This window comes from Hylobates moloch, unplaced genomic scaffold (genome assembly GCF_009828535.3).
Source record: "Hylobates moloch isolate HMO894 unplaced genomic scaffold, HMol_V3 SCAFFOLD_2, whole genome shotgun sequence".
Taxonomy (NCBI): domain Eukaryota; kingdom Metazoa; phylum Chordata; class Mammalia; order Primates; family Hylobatidae; genus Hylobates; species Hylobates moloch.
The window spans coordinates 77867869-77887472 of NW_026652277.1; the positions used below are offsets into that span (position 1 = coordinate 77867869).

Genomic DNA, 19604 nt, shown 5'->3' on the forward strand with positions numbered 1-19604 from the left:
TAAACAACCAACCAAAAGAAAGCAGAAGTCACAATACTAATATTAGACAAAACTACAAAGTAAAAAGCATTTAACACAACGTAGCAGATAAATTTGACCAAAGCAGGTACACTCCATATGAAGGCTTATGTGATCAGTAACAGCACTGAAATGTACACAACAAAGACTACAGAAAATACAAGGGGAAAGACAGTTGCAGTGGGAACACTTTACTTCAACTCTAGCAGTCCTTAATAGATCTCAAATCAAAAGAATACAAAGGTTGAGAACATCAAGCTTAGTATGTCCAAATCTAACATCCTGTTCTTTTCCCCAAAATCTGCTTCTTCCCCAATAGTCCCCAGATCAGGTAGTAATATTGCCATTCTTCCAGGTGCTCGGGCCAAAAAGCTTCAAGTTCTCTCTAACACCTCTGTTTTTCTTATACACCACGTCTCGTCCATCAGAAAATCCTGTTGACTTTACCCTCAAAAATACCTAAAAATCCTCCACCCGCTTTCCACCTTCTACTGCTACCACACTGGTCTAAGCCAACACCTCTCACTAGGATTACTTCAACATCTCTCCAGCTAGTCTCCTTGCTTCCAACCTTCCTCTGCCCCTTCAACCCCATCAGTTAACTCCTAACACAGCAGCTGCAGTGATTCTGTTAATACAGGTCAAGTCATGTCTCTCTTCTGCTCAAAACCCTCTAATGGCTTCCCATCTCTCTTAGTAAAATTTTGCCTTTAACATCCTATGTGATCTTTCATTCTGTTGCCTCTGTGACACCATTTTTCCTACTACTCGTTCGCTCTCTTCCTCTGCTCTAACCCTCTGGCCTTCTTGGTGTTCCTCAATCAAGACGGACTCTTGACCACATAAGAACCTTTGCCCTTCATCTTCCCTCTACCTGGTACACTATCTACCCAGACAGCTGCATGGTTTGCTGTCTCATCTCTTCAAACCTTTGCTCAAATGACCACTTCCTTAGTGAGGACTTCTCTGCCCACCTACCTAAAAATGTAAACTTCATTTCCCACCCTAAAAGCCCTGCTTTATTTCTCTACTGTCAACACCCAACAAATCATAAATTTTGTCTGCCCTCCTGCCCCTTCCAGAAATTAAGCTGCAGGAGGGCAGAAATTTTTGTCAGTTTTGTTCACTGACACACCCCTACCCTTAAAATAATATAAGTAAATATCCCATAATTTTTCATATTTAAGAATTCCATAAATATTAAAAGTATATTCAGAAAAATATATCCACTTATGTTATCAACAAAATAACTGGATATATTTAAATCCACATCTGTATACAAATTATTCCCTTTTTCAAGCACCAATGGAAAAATTGTAAAAACTAAGCATACACTAGACATTAGAACACAAAAAAAACTTACTGAATTCAAACAATAAATAAAATAGACCAAGTTTTCTAGAACAATAAAATGAAACCAGAAAATAATAAAAGAACAAAATAAAACACAACTTCTCAGAATAACAGCAAAAATTGGCTATTTAACATACACCTGATATTAAACTAAGCAAAGAACATGTATTCATCTTTATATCAGCTTATGGGAGTGGAGCTGATATCATTGTACAGATAAGAAAACTGAAGTTTAAGAACACTGAAATTTCTTATTCAAGATAATATAGTGATGCTTCCCGATCAGTGGTGAATGGGGCAAAAAAAAAAAAAAAAAGATAACGTAGCTAGTAAGTAGTAGAGCTAGAACCAATCCCAGGTCCATGACCCTGGAGACCAAGCTCTTAACTAATGTACTCTTAAATAACTGCTGGGTCAAAGAAAAATCACTGCAATTTAGAGTACACTACAATAACACTACATAGCAAAACCTACAAAATTAAGCCAAAACTATACTGAGGGAAATTGAATGCTGCTTCTTTACCAAAGAAACAGCAGAAAAACACAGAAAGCATTCAAGTTAAAAGAGAAAATACAATAAATCTAATGATGGGGAAAAATTAAAAAGTTAAAAGAATAGTGATTATTAGAAAACAAGAGTATAACAGATTACAATCAAGCACGCATTTTTAGGAGCATGAAAAAAATTATAAAATTATCTATTAAGAGGCATTTTTAAACTTCAGTATGAAAATTTTCAAGTACTGAAGGCCAGGAGTGGTGGCTCACGCCTGTAATCCCAGCACTTTGAGAGGTTGAGGCAGGTGGATCACAAGGTCAGGAGTTCAAGACCAGCCTAGCCAAGACGGTGAAACCCCATCTCTACTAAAAATACAAAAAAAATTAGCCGGGCGTGGTGGCAGGTGCCTGTAATCCCAGCTACTCGGGAGTCTGAGGCAGGAAAATTGCTTGAACTCAGGAGGTGGAGGATGCAGTGAGCTGAGATTGTGCCACTGCACTCCAGCCTGGGAGACAGAACGAGACTTCGTCTCAAACAAAAACAAAAACAAAAACAAAAACAAAAAAAAAGAGAAAATTTTCAAGTATTGAAAATAGAGAAATTAGTATAATGAACCCAATACACCCATCACCCAGCTTCAGTAATCATCAACAGATCACTAATCTGCTCCATGTATACCCTTATCAGCTTAACAATTTTAAATACTGGAGTAGACATCTTAAGTGCCAATATTTCATTATGTTCTACTTAAAAAACTGTCACTCATTTTCTTTCTGTCTCACTTAGGTACAGGGTCTTATTAACCTCTAACTAAGGGTCTTAAGAGGTAGGTACTCAATATACATTCGCCATCAGTGACAATGTAAACAAAACATAGCACTCCTTACTCCATATTCATAATGCCATAAAAATCAAGACAGAAAAAAAGACAATAGTTTACCTGAACTTCCATGAACTTCCTCATCATCCACATCATTCTTTCCAGACATTAAATAATTATTATTGAGCCTGGAAGGTCCACTTAAGACAAAAAGGAAACCACAAAATTAATGCTTTTATAATACATATATCTAATGTATTTGACTTAATGATCATTTTTCTCCTAAAACTGCCATAAGTCTTTCTTATAAAACCAACAGTGATGTTACAAGTCATCAAAAATATATGGTCATCCCTCAGTATTTGTGGGGGATTGGTTCCAGGATCCACTGTGGATACCAAAATCCAAGGATGCTCAAGTCCCTTATATACAATGGTGCAGTATTTGCATGTGACTTTCACATATCCTCCTGTATACTTTAAATCATATCTAGGTTACTTATAATACCTAATACAATGTAAATGCTATGTAAATAGTTGTTATACTGTATTTTTATTTGTATTATTTTTAATGTCATATTGTTACTTTTTATTGTTTTATATTTTATTTTCTGAATATTTTCAATCCATGGGGGTTGAATCAGTGGATGCAGAATCCACAGATATGGAGGGCTGACTGTACTTGCTGCATTAAACAAAAGACTACAATTTCATCCCCTAACAGACGGCTGGGCATCATAAGTACTGAATTTATGACTTATAGATCAGAGTAATGGACTTAGTAAATTCAAATGATAACATCCTGTGGTGAAAATCAAATTATAAAAAAAAGAAAGAAATCATCATATTTTAATTTAAAAAATAAAATAGCCAAAAACCAATGGAATTCAAAATGTGGTCCAGAAATTGTCATAGATGATTCAGCCTCTCTCAGTCCTAGATCTCTTTCTACCTATTATGAACCCAGGATAAGCCTAGTTATAACCTCACAAATAGCAAAGAAATTTTAGCCATCCCTTAAACGTCTGAGAATTTGCTACAATTTACCCTTTATTCATTTGTTAAAAGGTTATATGACATCAGATATAATTAAGAGTAGGTAATTCAATTTGATCACTAAATGTGGTCATTTTAACATTATATGTCCAAATTCTTTAATACACCACCTTTCAAGAGGTGGAGCCTAATTCCACCTCTCCCTGAATATCGTGTGGACTTAATAAGTTGTTTCCAATGAACAGAATAAAGTAGAAATGACAGTGTACAATGTCAAAGACTAAGTCATTAAAAGGCACTGTGATATCCATCACAGTCACACCTTCTCTTGGAGCATTTGCTTTGTGGGAAGCCAGTTGCCATATTCAGCAGCTGAGAGGGCCACACGGTTAAGAAACTAAGGTCTACTGGAAAGAGCCAGAATGGAACTGGGGTCTCCAGCCAATAGCGATGTGAGACATTTTATAGGTGGATTCTCCAGTTCCAGACAAGACTTTAAAGGGCTAAAACCAGGAAGATATCTTGACTGCTACGTCCCGAGAATATCCGAGCCAGAACTAGCTAGCTAAGCCTCCTAGAATGCTGACCCATAGAAACTATGAAACAATAAGTGTTTTTAAGCCTTTAACAAAATTAAAACAAAGTTCTTGGGTAATCTGTTATACAGCAATGGGTAACTAATATATGTAACTATTATCCTTACAATATATGCATACCTTTCCTCTAAAACTGAAGTCTTATGCTCTCCAGAATCCAAGTTTGACTCTGTTGGTATATTACATGTATATCCACTGGTCTGAGGCTTTAGGGGAACATTCTGTGCAGTCATAATATCATCTTCATTCTTTGAGCTTCCTGTAGATCTATAAAAATGATAAATGTATGAGTGTTTATACTTCTTCAAAATAAAATTTTCTTCCAGAAACGATACACAGGTGGGTACAAAGACAATATAATATTGGCTATAATGAATATCAGATCACCCTGTTTAGGTTCTGAGACTTGCAACTAGCTAAGGAAGCAAACTGGTTTCTAGGACCTGCCAAGAGTCCCAATTTGAAAAATTCTGATGAGAGAAATGGAGAAGACACCTGCCAAGGAAGGTGGTGAAAGGAACATAAGGAGACCTTATCTCTAAGTGGCTTATGATATATATTACAGTTAGTCTATCATGGTTTACTGGAGAATCCATAAACAACTAAAACCGTCTTCTTTGATATCCCTAGTCAGCCTACTGAGGGGCAACATGGTCCTCAGAGGGACTGAGCTCATCTCTTTGGTAGTTAGTTTACTCCAAATATATGCAGACAAGACACACTCTTCCTAGTGACTGTATAATTCTTCAGGTTCTAGTATGCTCCTGGGTCCTACCATTAGAGTCAAAAGAAATAAAAGTGATTACAAGAGAATACTAGGAACAACTGTATGCCAACAAATTAAATAACCTAGATGAAATGGACAAACTCCTAGAAAGACACAAATTATCAAAATTGATTCAAGAGGAAACAGTCTCAAAATACCATGAATCAGGAATCAAAAACAAACTACCCATATAGAAAAGCTCAGGCACAGGTGGCTTCACTGCTTTTACCAAACATCCAAAGAAGAATTAAGACAAATTATTCACAAACCGTTTCAAAAAATAGAGAGATAATACTTCCCAACTCATTGTATAAAGCCAGTATTACCCTGATACCAAAACTAAACAAAGACAACAGAAGCAAAGCAAGCTACAGATCAGAACCCCTCAACAAAATACTAGCAAATTCCAGCAACACAATAAAAAAAGAGAGAGAAAAGCAGAGAATGGCCTGAAAAAGTGAAACAAAACGTGTATGGGAATTCTTTATGCACTATAACGATATACGCTAATATATTTTAGGACACACTGTCATTTATTTCAGTATATCCTCAGCACCTTACTGCTTCTAACACAAAATATGTATTACCTCAATAGGTTGTTGGAACTAATAAGAATTCATTAAAAGCATCTAGCAAATATTTGGCACATAGTATGAACTCAAAAAATGTTAACTATTATCATCCTAAGAAGAAAAGTATTAAGCTATATTCATAACTATTGAAATCACATTAATCTCACTTAAAAGGAAACAATTTGAACGATACACTTAAAAAAGATTAAGATAGTAAATTTTATGATACATGTTTTTTGTCTGTTTGTTTTTTGAATCTCTACCTTGGGAGCCCAAGGCAGGAGAATCACTTCACACCAGGAGTCCAAGACAGGCCTAGGCAACAAAGCAAGACCTCATTTCTACAACAAATTAAAAAATTAGCCAGGTGTGGTGGTCCACACTTGTAGTCCTAGCTACTCAGGAAGCTAAGGCAGGAGGATTATCTGACCCAGGAGTTTGAGGTTACAGTGGGCTATGATCATGCCACTGCACCTCAGCCTGGGCAACAGAGGAACACGGTCTTTAAAAAAAAAAAAAAAAAAAAGTTTAACTCTTGGATGACAATAATATCTTATTAAATTTAACAGTCATAATTCCAGGTGCTATGTACTATTCCCTATTTTAATATGAGGAAACAAGTGCAGAGTAGTACTTTGCCTGTGTGTCACCCAGCTAATGGTAGAGACTGGATTTAATACCAGGTATGTCAGAGTGCAGAGCTCTTCATGCTAATTACTGCCTGTCCATAAATGACGAAATAGCACAAATTATTAAATGCTGAACAACAAAAGTAACTATACTGTACACATTACAGACATTACCTAGAACAATCAAGATTTTTCTTCTTAGCCAAGTCTGCCTCATCACTTTCCAATGGCTCACTCAGCGAACGTCTGGAAATTTCATCATGACCAATGGTACCTCCAGAACCTTCAGCATTTAACAACTTCTGTACTCTTTGGTTGCCTTTAGTTGCTGTCTTCTGCCTTTTAAGTGGAATAGTTTTTTTCCCAATATTCTTAGATGACTGAATTGTTTTCTTAGCAGATTTTTGCCTACTGTTGTGATGCACTGGTAATTCATTTCTTATTGAAGAATTGCTATAAACAGGACCTGAAGGATTCAATGATAACCTAAAGTTAGTATGTTTGTCCAGATGATTTGGCTCACTGAAATACCAACAGCACTTATATTTGCATATAAACATATACACATACACACACACACATCTCAGGCTACATTTATTTCCAAGTTAAATTCTTTAAACAATGTAGCTCTTCAGTTTATAGATACATGAAACAGGCCCTTCAAATCTGTCACAGGCTTCAAGAAACACTCTCTGGCTCTGCCACTGCCCTTCTGGCCATCCTTAATATCTGATATTCCGCAAGGTGACAGCTTCAGCTTTTCACTCCATATACTTTCTTTGAGGGACTTATCTACCCAGAGCTTTAATTACTATCTATATGCTGACACCTATAATATCCATCTACTGCTCTCCCCTAAATCTGCCTCTCTTGCTTTATTTCCTATCTTAATGAAAAATACAACTACCTATTCTATCCAGATATCTAAATCAGAAATTTGAGTCATGCAAGACTACTACTCCTATCCACAATCACGCCCTAAATCCCATCAATTCTACTTTATTAATGCCTTTCAAATCTTTCAAGCTCTCCCTCCTGTCATTAGTGGAAGCCCTCATCATTTCGTATCTGGATTATTAAAATAGTCTCTTTACTAATCTCCCCTCCCTAGCCTTGTTTTTCAATCCATTTCTTACACTGCTGCAAGAATCACCTTTGGAAAACAAAAACTGGATCATTACAACCCTGCTTAATTAAAGTATTTTAGTTATTATCTATAGCTTCAGGATGAAGTCCAAATACTTTCAACATCAATTCATATCTACATCTACATTTGCTTATTTCATAAACCACAATTCCCAAAACCCCCCTCCAAACAAACGAACCAAAAAAGCCATGGGTACTGAACCATCTACAGTTTCTCTAAAGCACTGGTTGTCCAAAGGCAGTCTCTAGACCAGCAAGATCAGCATTACCTGGGAATTTGAAACGTAAATTATCATCCCTCACCTCAGACCCCAGTGAATCAAAGACTTTACAGAGCAGGGCCCAGTAACCTGTGCCTTAATAGGCCCTCCAGACAATTCTAAAGCACACTAAATTAAAGAAAGAAAAGATCAAGCTCTCTGCTCCAGATTTCTGCACAAGCTACTTCTACTGAAAACATTCCATAACTTCCTCCTTACTCCACTCAATCACTTAGCTAACTCCTAGTTCATCCTTCAGGAAGCTTTCCCTAATTTCCAAGTCTTAGGTGGCTTGCTATCACACATACGACTGTTTACTTATCTCTACCTCTCTCCTCCAGCAGACTGACAACTCCTTGACCTCAAGTAATTGATTGGTATTTTATCTATGTATATTCCCAATGCCTAGTGACAGGGGCAGGACTATGGTGAAGCAAGAGTAGCCTCAGCTGGAAAATTCAAGAAGGTACTCATTTTCAGGTCTGTGCAAGTACAGAGCCCGAATTGATACAATCCTGTGACTGAGTGCCTGAAATTTTTCACCCTAGTGTCTCATTGTCTTACCCTAGTCCTGGTCCTACTTTACCTCATTCCTGCCCCACGGCAAGTGCTTCATATACATTTCTTCACATATATGGAAAGGCAACAGTGTCAGTGGCAACGTACTATGGGCAGGCTGGGGGCAGGTCAAGTTGTTCTTCTTAACTTCAGACTTCAGTTTCTTCTTCCATCAGATGAGAGTTTAGACTATATGATATGTAAGGATTCCTCCACTTTTTCGACTCCCAGCTTGATCAAAAATCCAACTTCTATTTCAGGACTCTTAAATAAGTGTTTTTTGATAGTTTCAGAGATCTAGCCATTTATCCAAGTTCTGTAAGAACTTATTTACCCATCTGTTTATGTGCTCATCTGCCACATAGTACTTTAGCATTTCAGGCAACCTGGGGCAGAAAAGTGAGTTCCCCAAAGCAGTAACAGTATTACTTAACACTTCAATACTAACATATGCCACCTACTATGATAATTGCATTTAAACCTTATAAAAACTCAATGAGGTAATCATGTTACAGAATGACAAACTAAACAAAGTAATCTACTCAAAGTGGAAGAGTGATACTTTGAACTCAGATCTCACTCCAAAATCCAAAGGCTGCAACAAAATAAATACTTGCTGCTATCCATCAAGAATCTCAATGATTTAATAATTCATAGCAATAAGGCCTCACATATACAATGTCATAGTTGTACTAATCTTTCACTTATTAATCTAAATGCCCCAAAGTCAATAGTATTTGTTTATGTGAATGCTACCTTATGATCCACCAATCTTTTCAGGATCACTTCCTTTAAAAAAGTGACAATTCTCCCAAAACAATAAATGTTTCATATTGTGCAGAAAAAAGTTAGCAAAGCAGGTCTGAGTATACTACCCTTAAAAGGGCCTGCTTTCAATGTTAGCCCTGTAAACTTAAATTTCAGGAGTGTTCCCGTCATTTCCTAATTGGCAAACGTGGTGCTGTGGGCCTAAAGTGCTTATATAAAAAATATGGTTTAGGCAAATATTGCCTTCCTTCAGGGAGTCTGGAATTGTAGTACTTGCTAGATAGACAGTAACTATGTGACCACCCCCAATAAAGATCTTGGGCACTAAGTCTCTAGTGAGCTTCCCTGATAGACATTTTGCCTATTTGTCACAACTCATTGCTAGAGGAATTAAGCAGCTCCTGTGGGAATCCACTGGGAAAGGACTCTTTAAGCTTCGGCTCATTTCCTCCAGACTTAACCCATGTACTTTTTTTCTACTGAATTTGCACTGCATCCTTTCACTGTAATGAATCACAGCCATGAGTACAACTATATGCCCAGTCCTCCTAGCAAATTACCAAATCTGAGGGTAGTCTTGGGAACCACCAACACAAGTAATTTATTTTTATGTGTAATAAACCATAATCTTTTAGATTATAAACTCCTTGGTGGCAGAACCTCATATTATCAATTTTTGTATCCCTCACAGCCAAGACATTAAAAGAGCTGGGTTATTTATATTGCCTTTCCCAACTAGAACGCAAGCTCCATGACAGCAGGGATTTCTGGTTTGGGGTTTTGTTTTCCCACGGCTATTATCCCTATACCTAAAATACCGTATATATTAACGCTTCAAGGAATATCTTTCAACTGATTTAATATTCCTTTTGATGACCCAATTTAACTTGGTCCTCATGATATTCTCTATATAGAAATATAAAATCAAACATAATGCCCCATACAGAATGATTTTATCTATGAACGAACATAATTTAAATAAAAATACTTACTCTCCTCTGATTTTACCACCCACCAATCAGATGGACGCCTGGAAATTCTTCGACTTCTTGTGACAGTTGAAGTCACTTCTTCAGGTACAAGTTTGTTCTTGGACTCACTGGAAAAGCGCTTCTTTTTAGATCCTTCCTTATCTTTTCTAGTGCTACTTTTCTTGCTTCCTAAAATAAAGAAAACCATAAAACCAATTCACAATCTACTAAAAGAGTTTTCAGAAAACCACAAGATTATAAAAAAACCATCAATTATAGGAACTTCTTAAATTTATCCTGTGGCCTTTTCATCTCTATTTTTAAAAGTCACATGTTCTCTTTCTGTCAATTGTATGTGCTGCTGAAGTAAGCACTAACTTCCTATTGAATGCAAATTTTCACACTGCTTGATAACTCTTATATACTCCTCAGCCAAAAAAATAAGTATCTTCTGAAGCTGAAAAAAAATAGACAGTTCCTTCCTACAACGTCCTAAGTAGGCAATTACTGCTTTCCTGTTTTGAAATAATGATTTTTTTCAACCTAAGAAGAGGAGATTTAAAGTGTGATTAAATTATAAACTCTGGAAATAGAGGCATTATCTTGGATCGTCCAGGTTGACCCAATCTAATTATGTTTCCTTTAAAAGTTGTGGTCAGAGAGATGAGATGGTGGAAGAAGAGGCATTTGAGAAGGCTGGTATTGCTAGTTTTGCAGATGGTGGAGGAGGACCATGAGTCAAGGAATACAGGTAGTTTCAGGAGGCTGGAAAAGGCAAAGAAACAGATTTTCTCCCAGAGCCACTAGAAAGAAAGAAAACCCCACCAATACCTTGATTTCATCCCAGTGAGATAGCTGACCCACAGAACTGTAAGATAATCAATGTTTGTTGTTTTAAGCCAATAAGTGTGTAGTAACTTGTCATATGACAGCAATAGAAAATTAATACAACTGGTATGGTAATTAATGAGAGCATTATATTCACTAACCAATCTAGATACAGAATATATGTAAAAATTAGTGTGTAAAATATAGCAGGCACTCAAAAAATGTTTAATATTTACAATTATAGAGAGCATCTTTCAAGTATACTTCTTCACATGTCTTTTCCTAAGAAATTATGGATAAATCAAAATTTTCCACCCTCCCTTTTAATCCTATGCATGTATGTATATTATCTATTGTTCTACAGAACCGACCAGAATGATCTTGTTAACAGTAGAAATAATGGGTTAGTAATTTTTGTGATTACAGTGCCTAATGCAGTGTATGGCATTCAACAACTGTTAGATAAATGAGTGAATGATGGAAAAGAAGGGATTTTTATCTCTATAAAAAATAGTCCCACGGTACCCTAGGATTTTTTTTTAACATTTTTATTTTCTAAAGAATTTATCATTCTGTCTTATTCATGTTCTGATACTAACTTGTTTACTAGCCTTTTCTTTTCACTTTGCCCTCTACATATACTGTCATCTCACAAGATAAACAAAAACTACATGAGTTAGAATTAAATTATATATAAAATAAAAAGATTCTAGAAAAGAACCTATAGGCTTTTCAGGCTCTTTGTTGATTTAGGTTTACTTTGCCTACTTGCCAAAGCTAAGTTAGGATATTAAAAAACATCAAATGGGTAGAATAATGATCACAGTTATATTTAATATAAAGACTTACCCACAGGTGGCATCTGTTTTTTGGAAACACAATCATTTCCCATCTCTTCACGCTCTTCCATATTTCTGTCTGAATTTCTTTGAAATTCGTCTTCGGTAATATGTGATGTATGTATGTTTTCATCTTTAGACTGTCCCACATCAAGCTGTTCATCAGCTGGTTTAGCCATAAATTTTCTTCTCTGTTTTTGTTTTATAGTCCTTTTGCTTCTAGATGGTTTTTCTGCATTCTTGGAATACATTTCATATTTTGTAGATCTGTAATTATTTTCTGTTTCACCTGTCAAAGCATAATTTGTATCCAGCACTGTTTTATCAGAGGGCTGAGATGTCTCTACTGGGTGAGGTTTATGTGAATGTTTGTCATTTGCCAAAGTCTTAGGTAATATATTATGATGCTTTTCTCTTGACTTTCTACCTTGAAGGAGTGCAGTGCTCTCAGCCGGCGATATTGTGCGTTGTTTCAGAGGCCCTGCCTTTCTTGGTATTGTAATCCAAGATCTACTTGCAAAACTTTGATCTGACTCATCAATTATAAATTCATCCTCTACCAACTTCATATCGTCGGGAGGACACGAATGAGGTGGAGCAGTTGCCGCATGCCTAACAATGGGACTGAAACAGGGTGACACTTTTAACAGTTCAAAAAAATAAAGCTTTATATTTGTTTAGCAAAGAAAATAATCTAGGAAATAAAATCTAAATATCTTTTAAACTGTTTATATATCTCAATTTTCCCTTAATCTTACAAATCTTTCCCTCCTTTTACATATCTATGTCTGTTCACCCTCATTTATAATAGTAATGACATCACAAAACTTCAGGGCTAGAAATCTAGGCATCAACAAATTTGATCCCACCTACCCATCATATATACTAAAACTGAAGCCCAGAGAGATATAATTATAACCCAGATATACTGACTCACAGTCCAAAATGAATGCCACTATTATATATAATCTTATATTAAATTATATATTTGTATATATAACTTTTGGGGTCTGAATTTCTTCACATTCAAAATAAGTCAACAAGATTATTTCTGAGAACACTCCAAGTCTAATATTTGAATGGACTACTACCTAAATTATAAGAAGTTGAGGAGGCCGGATGTGGTGGCTCACGCCTGTAATCCTAGCACTTTGGGAGGCTGAGGCAGGTGGATGACTTGAGGTCAGGAGTTCAAGACCAGCCTGGCCAAAATGGTAAAACCCTGTCTCTACTAAAAATACAAAAATTAGCCAGGCATGATGGTGGGCCTGTAATCCCAGCTACTTGGGAGGCTGAGGCGGAAGAATCGCTTGAACCCAGGAGGCAGAGGTTGCAGTGAGCCCAGACTGTGGCACTGCACTCCAGCCTGGGTGACTGAGCAGAACTCCATCTCAGACAAAAAAAAAAAAAAAAAAGAGAGAGAGAGAGAGAGATTGGGGACAATTTCTTCCTGTCTTTTTTTACATCCCACAGTTCTTCATACATAGCAACACCAAATACACAGACGGTTGAATGAATGTAAAAATTACTAATATTACTATAGGACTGTAAATTGTAGACCTACAGAACTATAAAATAATAAATGTTGTTTTAAGCCGCTAAGTGTGTAGTAACTTATGACAGCATATGTGTAAAAATGCATTCCAAGTTTGGGTACTTCATATATATTTTCATATTATAATCATGGTATAGAAATAAATGGAGTGTATCTAGAAAGGCAGCATAAGCACAAAAGAAATCTAGTGCCACAGAAACAGGAAAAATAAAAGGCAAGTCTTATCACAAAGCATACAATGCTATAGAATGTTATAAATAATGAAGTCAAACAATGTTTCCCAACTCTAGACCTTTCTCCATAGTCCTAGCCCAAACTTTATGTATTTTACTAAAAGGCAGAAAGCCTATATCATGAATATTATTGTTATTTCCCATGCCCAGTGTTGTAAAAGGCTAAAGAGTAAGACAGACAATTTCAACTACAATCTTATGGCTTATAATCTAACATCAACATTAATTCTTAAATTTTCATAAAAGCATGTACATGTTAAGTACATACAAAGAGATTCCTGCATTTAATGAGGTGCTGAATAAATTAAACTAGTGCATTGAGATTACACAGTACCTCCTCCAATTAGTCAGGAAAGTTTCCTAGAGAAGGGAGGAATTATTCCAAGGACAGTAATCTGGTAGACTAATTTTACATTTCCCTGATTGTTTTAATAGCTTTGAGCACACCACAGATTGCAGTGAGATACACAAAATAAAAAACAAGGTAAACATCCAAACTCCAAAGCTGGTATACGCACTTGTTTCTGCTTTTTCACTTGGATAAGAAGGCTTAGTTAGCTATGTTTCGCCATAACAGAAACAAAGACAGAATGCAAAAATTAGATTATGTTTTTCTCTTTTAATTAGAACATACAAAAGGAATCAGAAGTGAAAATGCCTTCTCTATTCCTCTAATTGCAAACTCCTGACAAATCTTATAATGTAAAATAGCAAATACTCTAAAAAATATACTCTCTAATGGTAGAGTTTCACAAACTTATATAATTAGAAAATTCTATAAAAACTAATAAAGAACAAAGTCAATACAAATACTACAATGATGGATGTTAAACAGAAATGATATCCTTAGGAAACAATCTTGACACTATGAAAGTTTAGAATAGGGAAAGATGGCTTCTAATTAGCTAGAAAAACCATGACAGGCTTTGTAGCACTTAGGCTGGATCTTGGAGGATTTATAAGATTTGGTCACAAGGAAATGCAAGAAAGACAATCAAAAGGAAGAGCATAAGTGGAAGCAATGATGCTAGAAAGCACTGGGAATAACGAATAGTTAATATTTGACTACAACAATCAAACATAAAATTAACTTTACTCACTAGAATATCAAAAAGAACATTAAAAATTAATTTCTCAGACATGATATAATTAGCCCACAAGTATAACGCATTTGTTTCAGATGGTGGTGACAATATCCATATGAGGTTTAAAATATATACATAAAAATAATCAACTACAGGAAGCAGAGACTGAACAAAAGGGGAATTTCATTCATTCATTTAACATGTTTTTATAAAAACTTCCTTTTTATTTTTGAGACAGAGTCTCACTCTGCCACCCAGGCTAGAGCAGTCTCGACTCACTGCAACCTCTACCTCCCGGGTTCAAGTGTTTCTCTTACCTCAGCCTCCCCAGTAGCTGGGATTACAGGCATGTGCCACCAAGCCCAACTAATTTTTGTATTTTTAGTAGAGATAGGGTTTCACCATGTTGGTCAGGCTGGTCTCGAACCTCTGATCTCCAGTGATCCGCCCGCCTCGGCCTATCAAAGTGCTAGGATTACAGACGTGAGCCACCGTGCCCAGCAATAAAAACTTCCTAGTATGTTCACTAGCACTCTGATACCTATGATAGTGACATAAGGGCAGCCTAACATAACGATTTCTAAATACCGCATTGTCGGCCGGGTGCGGTGGCTCATGCCTGTAATCCCAGCACTTTGGGAGGCCGAGGCGGATGGATCACCTGAGGTCAGGAGTTCGAGACCAGCCTGACCAACATGGGGATATCCCATCTCTACTAAAAATACAAATATTAGACAGGCGTGGTGACAGGTGCCTGTGATCCCAGCTACTCGGGAGGCTGAGCAGGAGAATCACTTGAACCCAGGAGACAGAGGTTGCAATGAGCCGAGAATGCGTCACTGCACTCCAGCCTGGATGACAGAGAGAGACCCTGTCTCAAAATAAATAAATACATACATACATACATACATACATACATACATACATACATACATAAATACTGCATTGACTTCAGTCTTTAATATCACACAAACAAACTAGAAGGCAATGAAAACCGAATAAACTTGTTTTCTTTCAAGTCTAATTTAGTATTTACTAAAAAATGGCTTTGGGAGTGACTCATTGACTGGTAAAAAACCATCTCTCCTTACAGGTCAGAAAAAATTTCAATTAAAATTTTTGTTAATTAAATTGCTTATTTCTAAGTTAAACAGCATTAGGAATCCTTATATATGGTTCATAGAATATAAAAGAAAAACGTCTCAAAGGGCAGTTTCTCAATAACTCACCTGGATTCACTTTTTCGTTTTACTGTTTCTAAAAACAATGCTGAAAAACTTTTTTTAGCTTGTCGCTGAATTTCATATTCTGAGTCTCGTATTCTATTCTGAGATGATCCTGATGGTTTTCTTTCTTGTCCTTCTGATGTTTTATCCTCTTCATCTGATACTTTATTATCTATTTCTATTTTCTTTAACACAACTTTATCATCAAAGTTTAACCTAAAAGGTTAAAAGGGTAAGCTGAATGCTCCCATAATGTTTCTTGAGTTATGAGTCTTCCTGAACTCCTTTACAGAGACAATACAGACCAATTTAAAATTCTGTACTAGGCATTTATTTAAGACATAAATGCTGATTTGTGCATTCCAAATACATAAGATAAACTGCTCAGGAAAATTAACTTTTGTATTTATCAACAGAAAAACATGAAAGAGAAAATAATGGTTAAAGTACATATCAATGAAATGTATAGCTAGGCAATGGTTCTCAGGGCAATCTTAGAGCACTGTGACAGACCAAACTTTGAATATCAAAGTCTTAGAATATACTTAACTCCTTGGCTCCAGTAATCATACAATACTCTAGATAGAAATTACACTCATTACAGAGATCTCCAAATGCAAAAGACCTTGAATAATCCACTTTGTTTCCTAAAGGCCAAAGGTAAGGTCAAGAAAGAGAAACTAGCTGTCCACAAAGCATAGCATCCTCAATAATACTTACGCTCTGCTACCCTAGAAGTGACCTGATACATATCTACACCTGCGATTACAAAAAATATCGAGAAAATACAAATTGTTTCTCGTAGGAAGCGATCAAATACTATCAGAGAGAAAACACATTTTTCCAGACTATAGAAAAGTTAACCCCTAAACTTCTCTGAAGTACACTTTCAGGCCTTCCTTAATTATTATAAACTGAATATATGCCAAATGTATACTTTCTCATAACATGTTAATATTCCTCCTTCCTTACTGTAAAATAATATAACAAGATTGAATTACCATTTTTTAATACAAAAAGTAAAAGTGCGTTAACATTATTTAAATAAAATGTTACCTTTTTTTGGTTTTAACTGAAACCTCTGTACTTGAAGGCAGCATATTTACTGAATTTTCGAAAGTGTAAGTCTCTCTCTTTTGGGCACCAGATGGAATAACATTTTGCGATGCAGATGTTTTTGCATCCAAAAGAACAGAAGGTGAGCCAACAGATAAGTAAAATTCTTCATCAGCTTTACTGTGATGATCATTTGTGTTTCTACTTGACTTTTTTTTCGAGTCAGGTGTATTTTTGGAACTAATGTCAGTTGCCAGAATTTTCTGATGAACTTCATGGGCCTGAACTAGAAGAAAATTATATAAAGATATTTGTCAATTAAAAGAATAATAAGAGAATCAAGCAGGCTTTTTAAAAATTCTGCAGTAATTTAATCAGAAATAGTTTTCAGAAAACTCAAAGACATTAAGATTAGAATCAAAGATCTATGACTAAAATAAGTAAGTACTTAAGATTCTTCTATCTTTGGGCTAAAAATTGGTGACCTAGGGCAGCTAGATGATCACATATTTACACATACACACGGAATATAGATATAACAGATATATAGAGATACGACACAAGCATGTGTGTATATATACATACACAGTATATATGTATATGAACATTCATCTATAATGAGAAAATTTAAAAGAATATATCCATATTCTCTTAACCCTCACCCTTCAGAAAGAGATGGCATTTCCCTGCTTCTCCCTCTAAATACAACTAACTTCCCTGGAAATTATCCATCAATCAACAACAGGACTCTGGAAGCTGGAAGAAAAAAAGGTAGACTAGCTAGGAAGCTCAAGACCAGGAACAGACAAGTCTTAGGTTTTCTGTCTGTCTCCCATACACCCCTGGACTGGTTACTAGTATAACCTGGAACCACCAATAGGTGAAAGACAGGGTGGAGGCTGGGTGGAAATGCATTCGCTGAACAAGGTAAACCCAACAAAGACCTAATGAGGAAACTCAAGCCCCATTCAGCACTCTTGGCTATGGAGCACTCCTTACTACCTGCATTGGCAAAGCAACAAAGCCCTGGGCTGTGCTATGGGACTGTAGCAGTAAAGGAGCTCATACCAAGCCAGTCTCGCTTCTACCATCATAGATGGCAGGCGGTATGACCTGCATGAAGCTGCAGAGTAGTGAAACCCCTGACCTTCACAGCCCAAGGCAACATTTTGATCCACTGATAGTATTGACACCCCAGGCCATCCCAGTCCCCACTTTACAACCAGGGCACCAGCAGACAGTCTAATCTGAGGCAAGAGCAGCGTAAGAGAGGCCAGCAAACCCCTGTCCTCCACCCAATGATATAAGGAAACCCAGGCCCAGCAGCTTCTAACCAGAACCCCACACAGGTGAAAAGGACATCAAAAGGCATCTTCTACCCACCCCAGACAGTACCAACAGGAATTGAGCTAGAATCCTAACAGCATTAGAAAATGAAGTAGAACAAAATACCACTGCTATTACTCTGAACACTTAACTATCATTGAAAATAAAACTCATAAAACTAGGAAAGAGGGGCTGGGCGTGGTGGGTCATGCCTGTAATCCCAGCACTTTGGGAGGCCAAAGCGGGTGGATCACTTGAGGCCAGGAGTCCAAGACCAGCCTGGCCAACATGGCGAAACCCCATCTTTACTAAAAATACAAAATTAGCCAGGGGTAGTGGCACATGCCTGTAACCCCAACTAGTCGGGAGGCTGAAGCATAAGAATCACTTGAACCCAGGAGGCGGCGGTTGCAGTGAGCTAAGATCACACCACTGCCCGCCAGCCTGAGCGACACAGCAAGACTCTGTCTCAAAAAATAAACAAATAAATAAATAAATAACGCAGGAAAGAACCTACACATTAAACCAAAATAGGGCAACTATGTGCTGTAACAAAAGATTTAAGCAGTCTAAGAATCCCCTAATGTAAGTAACCAAATCTCAGGAATACAATCAAAACAACTCATCATACCAAAACCAAAACAAACCAAAAAAAAAACAAAAAAGTAAGAAATAATGATCAATAGACATAAACGAGATGAATTAGATTTTAAAATTATTTAACAAGAAATTTTAAAGCAAACATCATAAAATGCTTTAATAATCAATTACAAATCCTCTTGTAACAAGTGAAAAAGAAACTCTCAAAGTAGCATTTAAAAAAAAACAGTTTTTTGGATATTAGCCATTATCAGTAAGTAGTGATTTTTAAATATTATTTTAAATTTTCCTCATAACAGTGATGTAAAACAAATCAAAACTACAATGAGATACTACATCACACCCATTAGGATGGCTATTATTTATAAAAACAAAAGATAACAACTGTTGATGTAGAAAAAAACGGAACCTTTGTGCATGCACTGCTGGTGTGAATGTAGAATGACAGTCACTATGAAAAGTGTACAGTGGATCCTTAAAAACTTAAAATTGAAAGCAGGAACTCAAACAGATACTTTCACACTAATATTCATAGCAGCATTACTCACAATAGCCAAAAAGTGAAAACAACCCAAGTGCCCACCAACAGATTAATAGATAAAAAGTGGTATACACATACAATGAAATATTACCCAGTCTTAGAATGAAATTCTGATACATACTGCAACATGGATGAACCTTGAAGACATTATGCTAAGTGAAATAAGCCAGTCACAGACAAATTTTGTCTGAAATTCATAGACAGAAAAAAGTAGAATGGTGGTTGCCAGGGCTGATGGAAAAAGAGATACTGTTTAATGGGTACAGTGTTTCAGTTCTGAAAAATGAAAGAAGTTCTATGGATTCCTGGTGGTGATAGCCTCACAACAATGTGAATGTACTTACTGCTACTGAACTGTATACTC

The 19604-nt window shown here is 36.4% G+C and overlaps 1 protein-coding gene across 3 annotated transcripts in view; it reads right to left on the reverse strand.

The window, feature by feature from the left end:
• Nucleotides 1-19604, reverse strand: part of CENPC (centromere protein C) — a 100672-nt gene that overhangs the window by 56708 nt on the left and 24360 nt on the right. For all 3 annotated transcript variants that reach the window (XM_058434678.1, XM_032151831.2, XM_032151820.2), the window contains exons 6-12: nucleotides 16774-17059; nucleotides 15721-15933; nucleotides 11629-12242; nucleotides 9973-10140; nucleotides 6423-6714; nucleotides 4402-4548; nucleotides 2811-2890 (exon numbers count right to left, since the gene is read on the reverse strand). In XM_058434678.1, coding sequence (XP_058290661.1) covers nucleotides 2811-2890; nucleotides 4402-4548; nucleotides 6423-6714; nucleotides 9973-10140; nucleotides 11629-12242; nucleotides 15721-15933; nucleotides 16774-17059 — 1800 coding nt within the window. The remainder of the gene's footprint in view (nucleotides 1-2810; nucleotides 2891-4401; nucleotides 4549-6422; nucleotides 6715-9972; nucleotides 10141-11628; nucleotides 12243-15720; nucleotides 15934-16773; nucleotides 17060-19604) is intronic.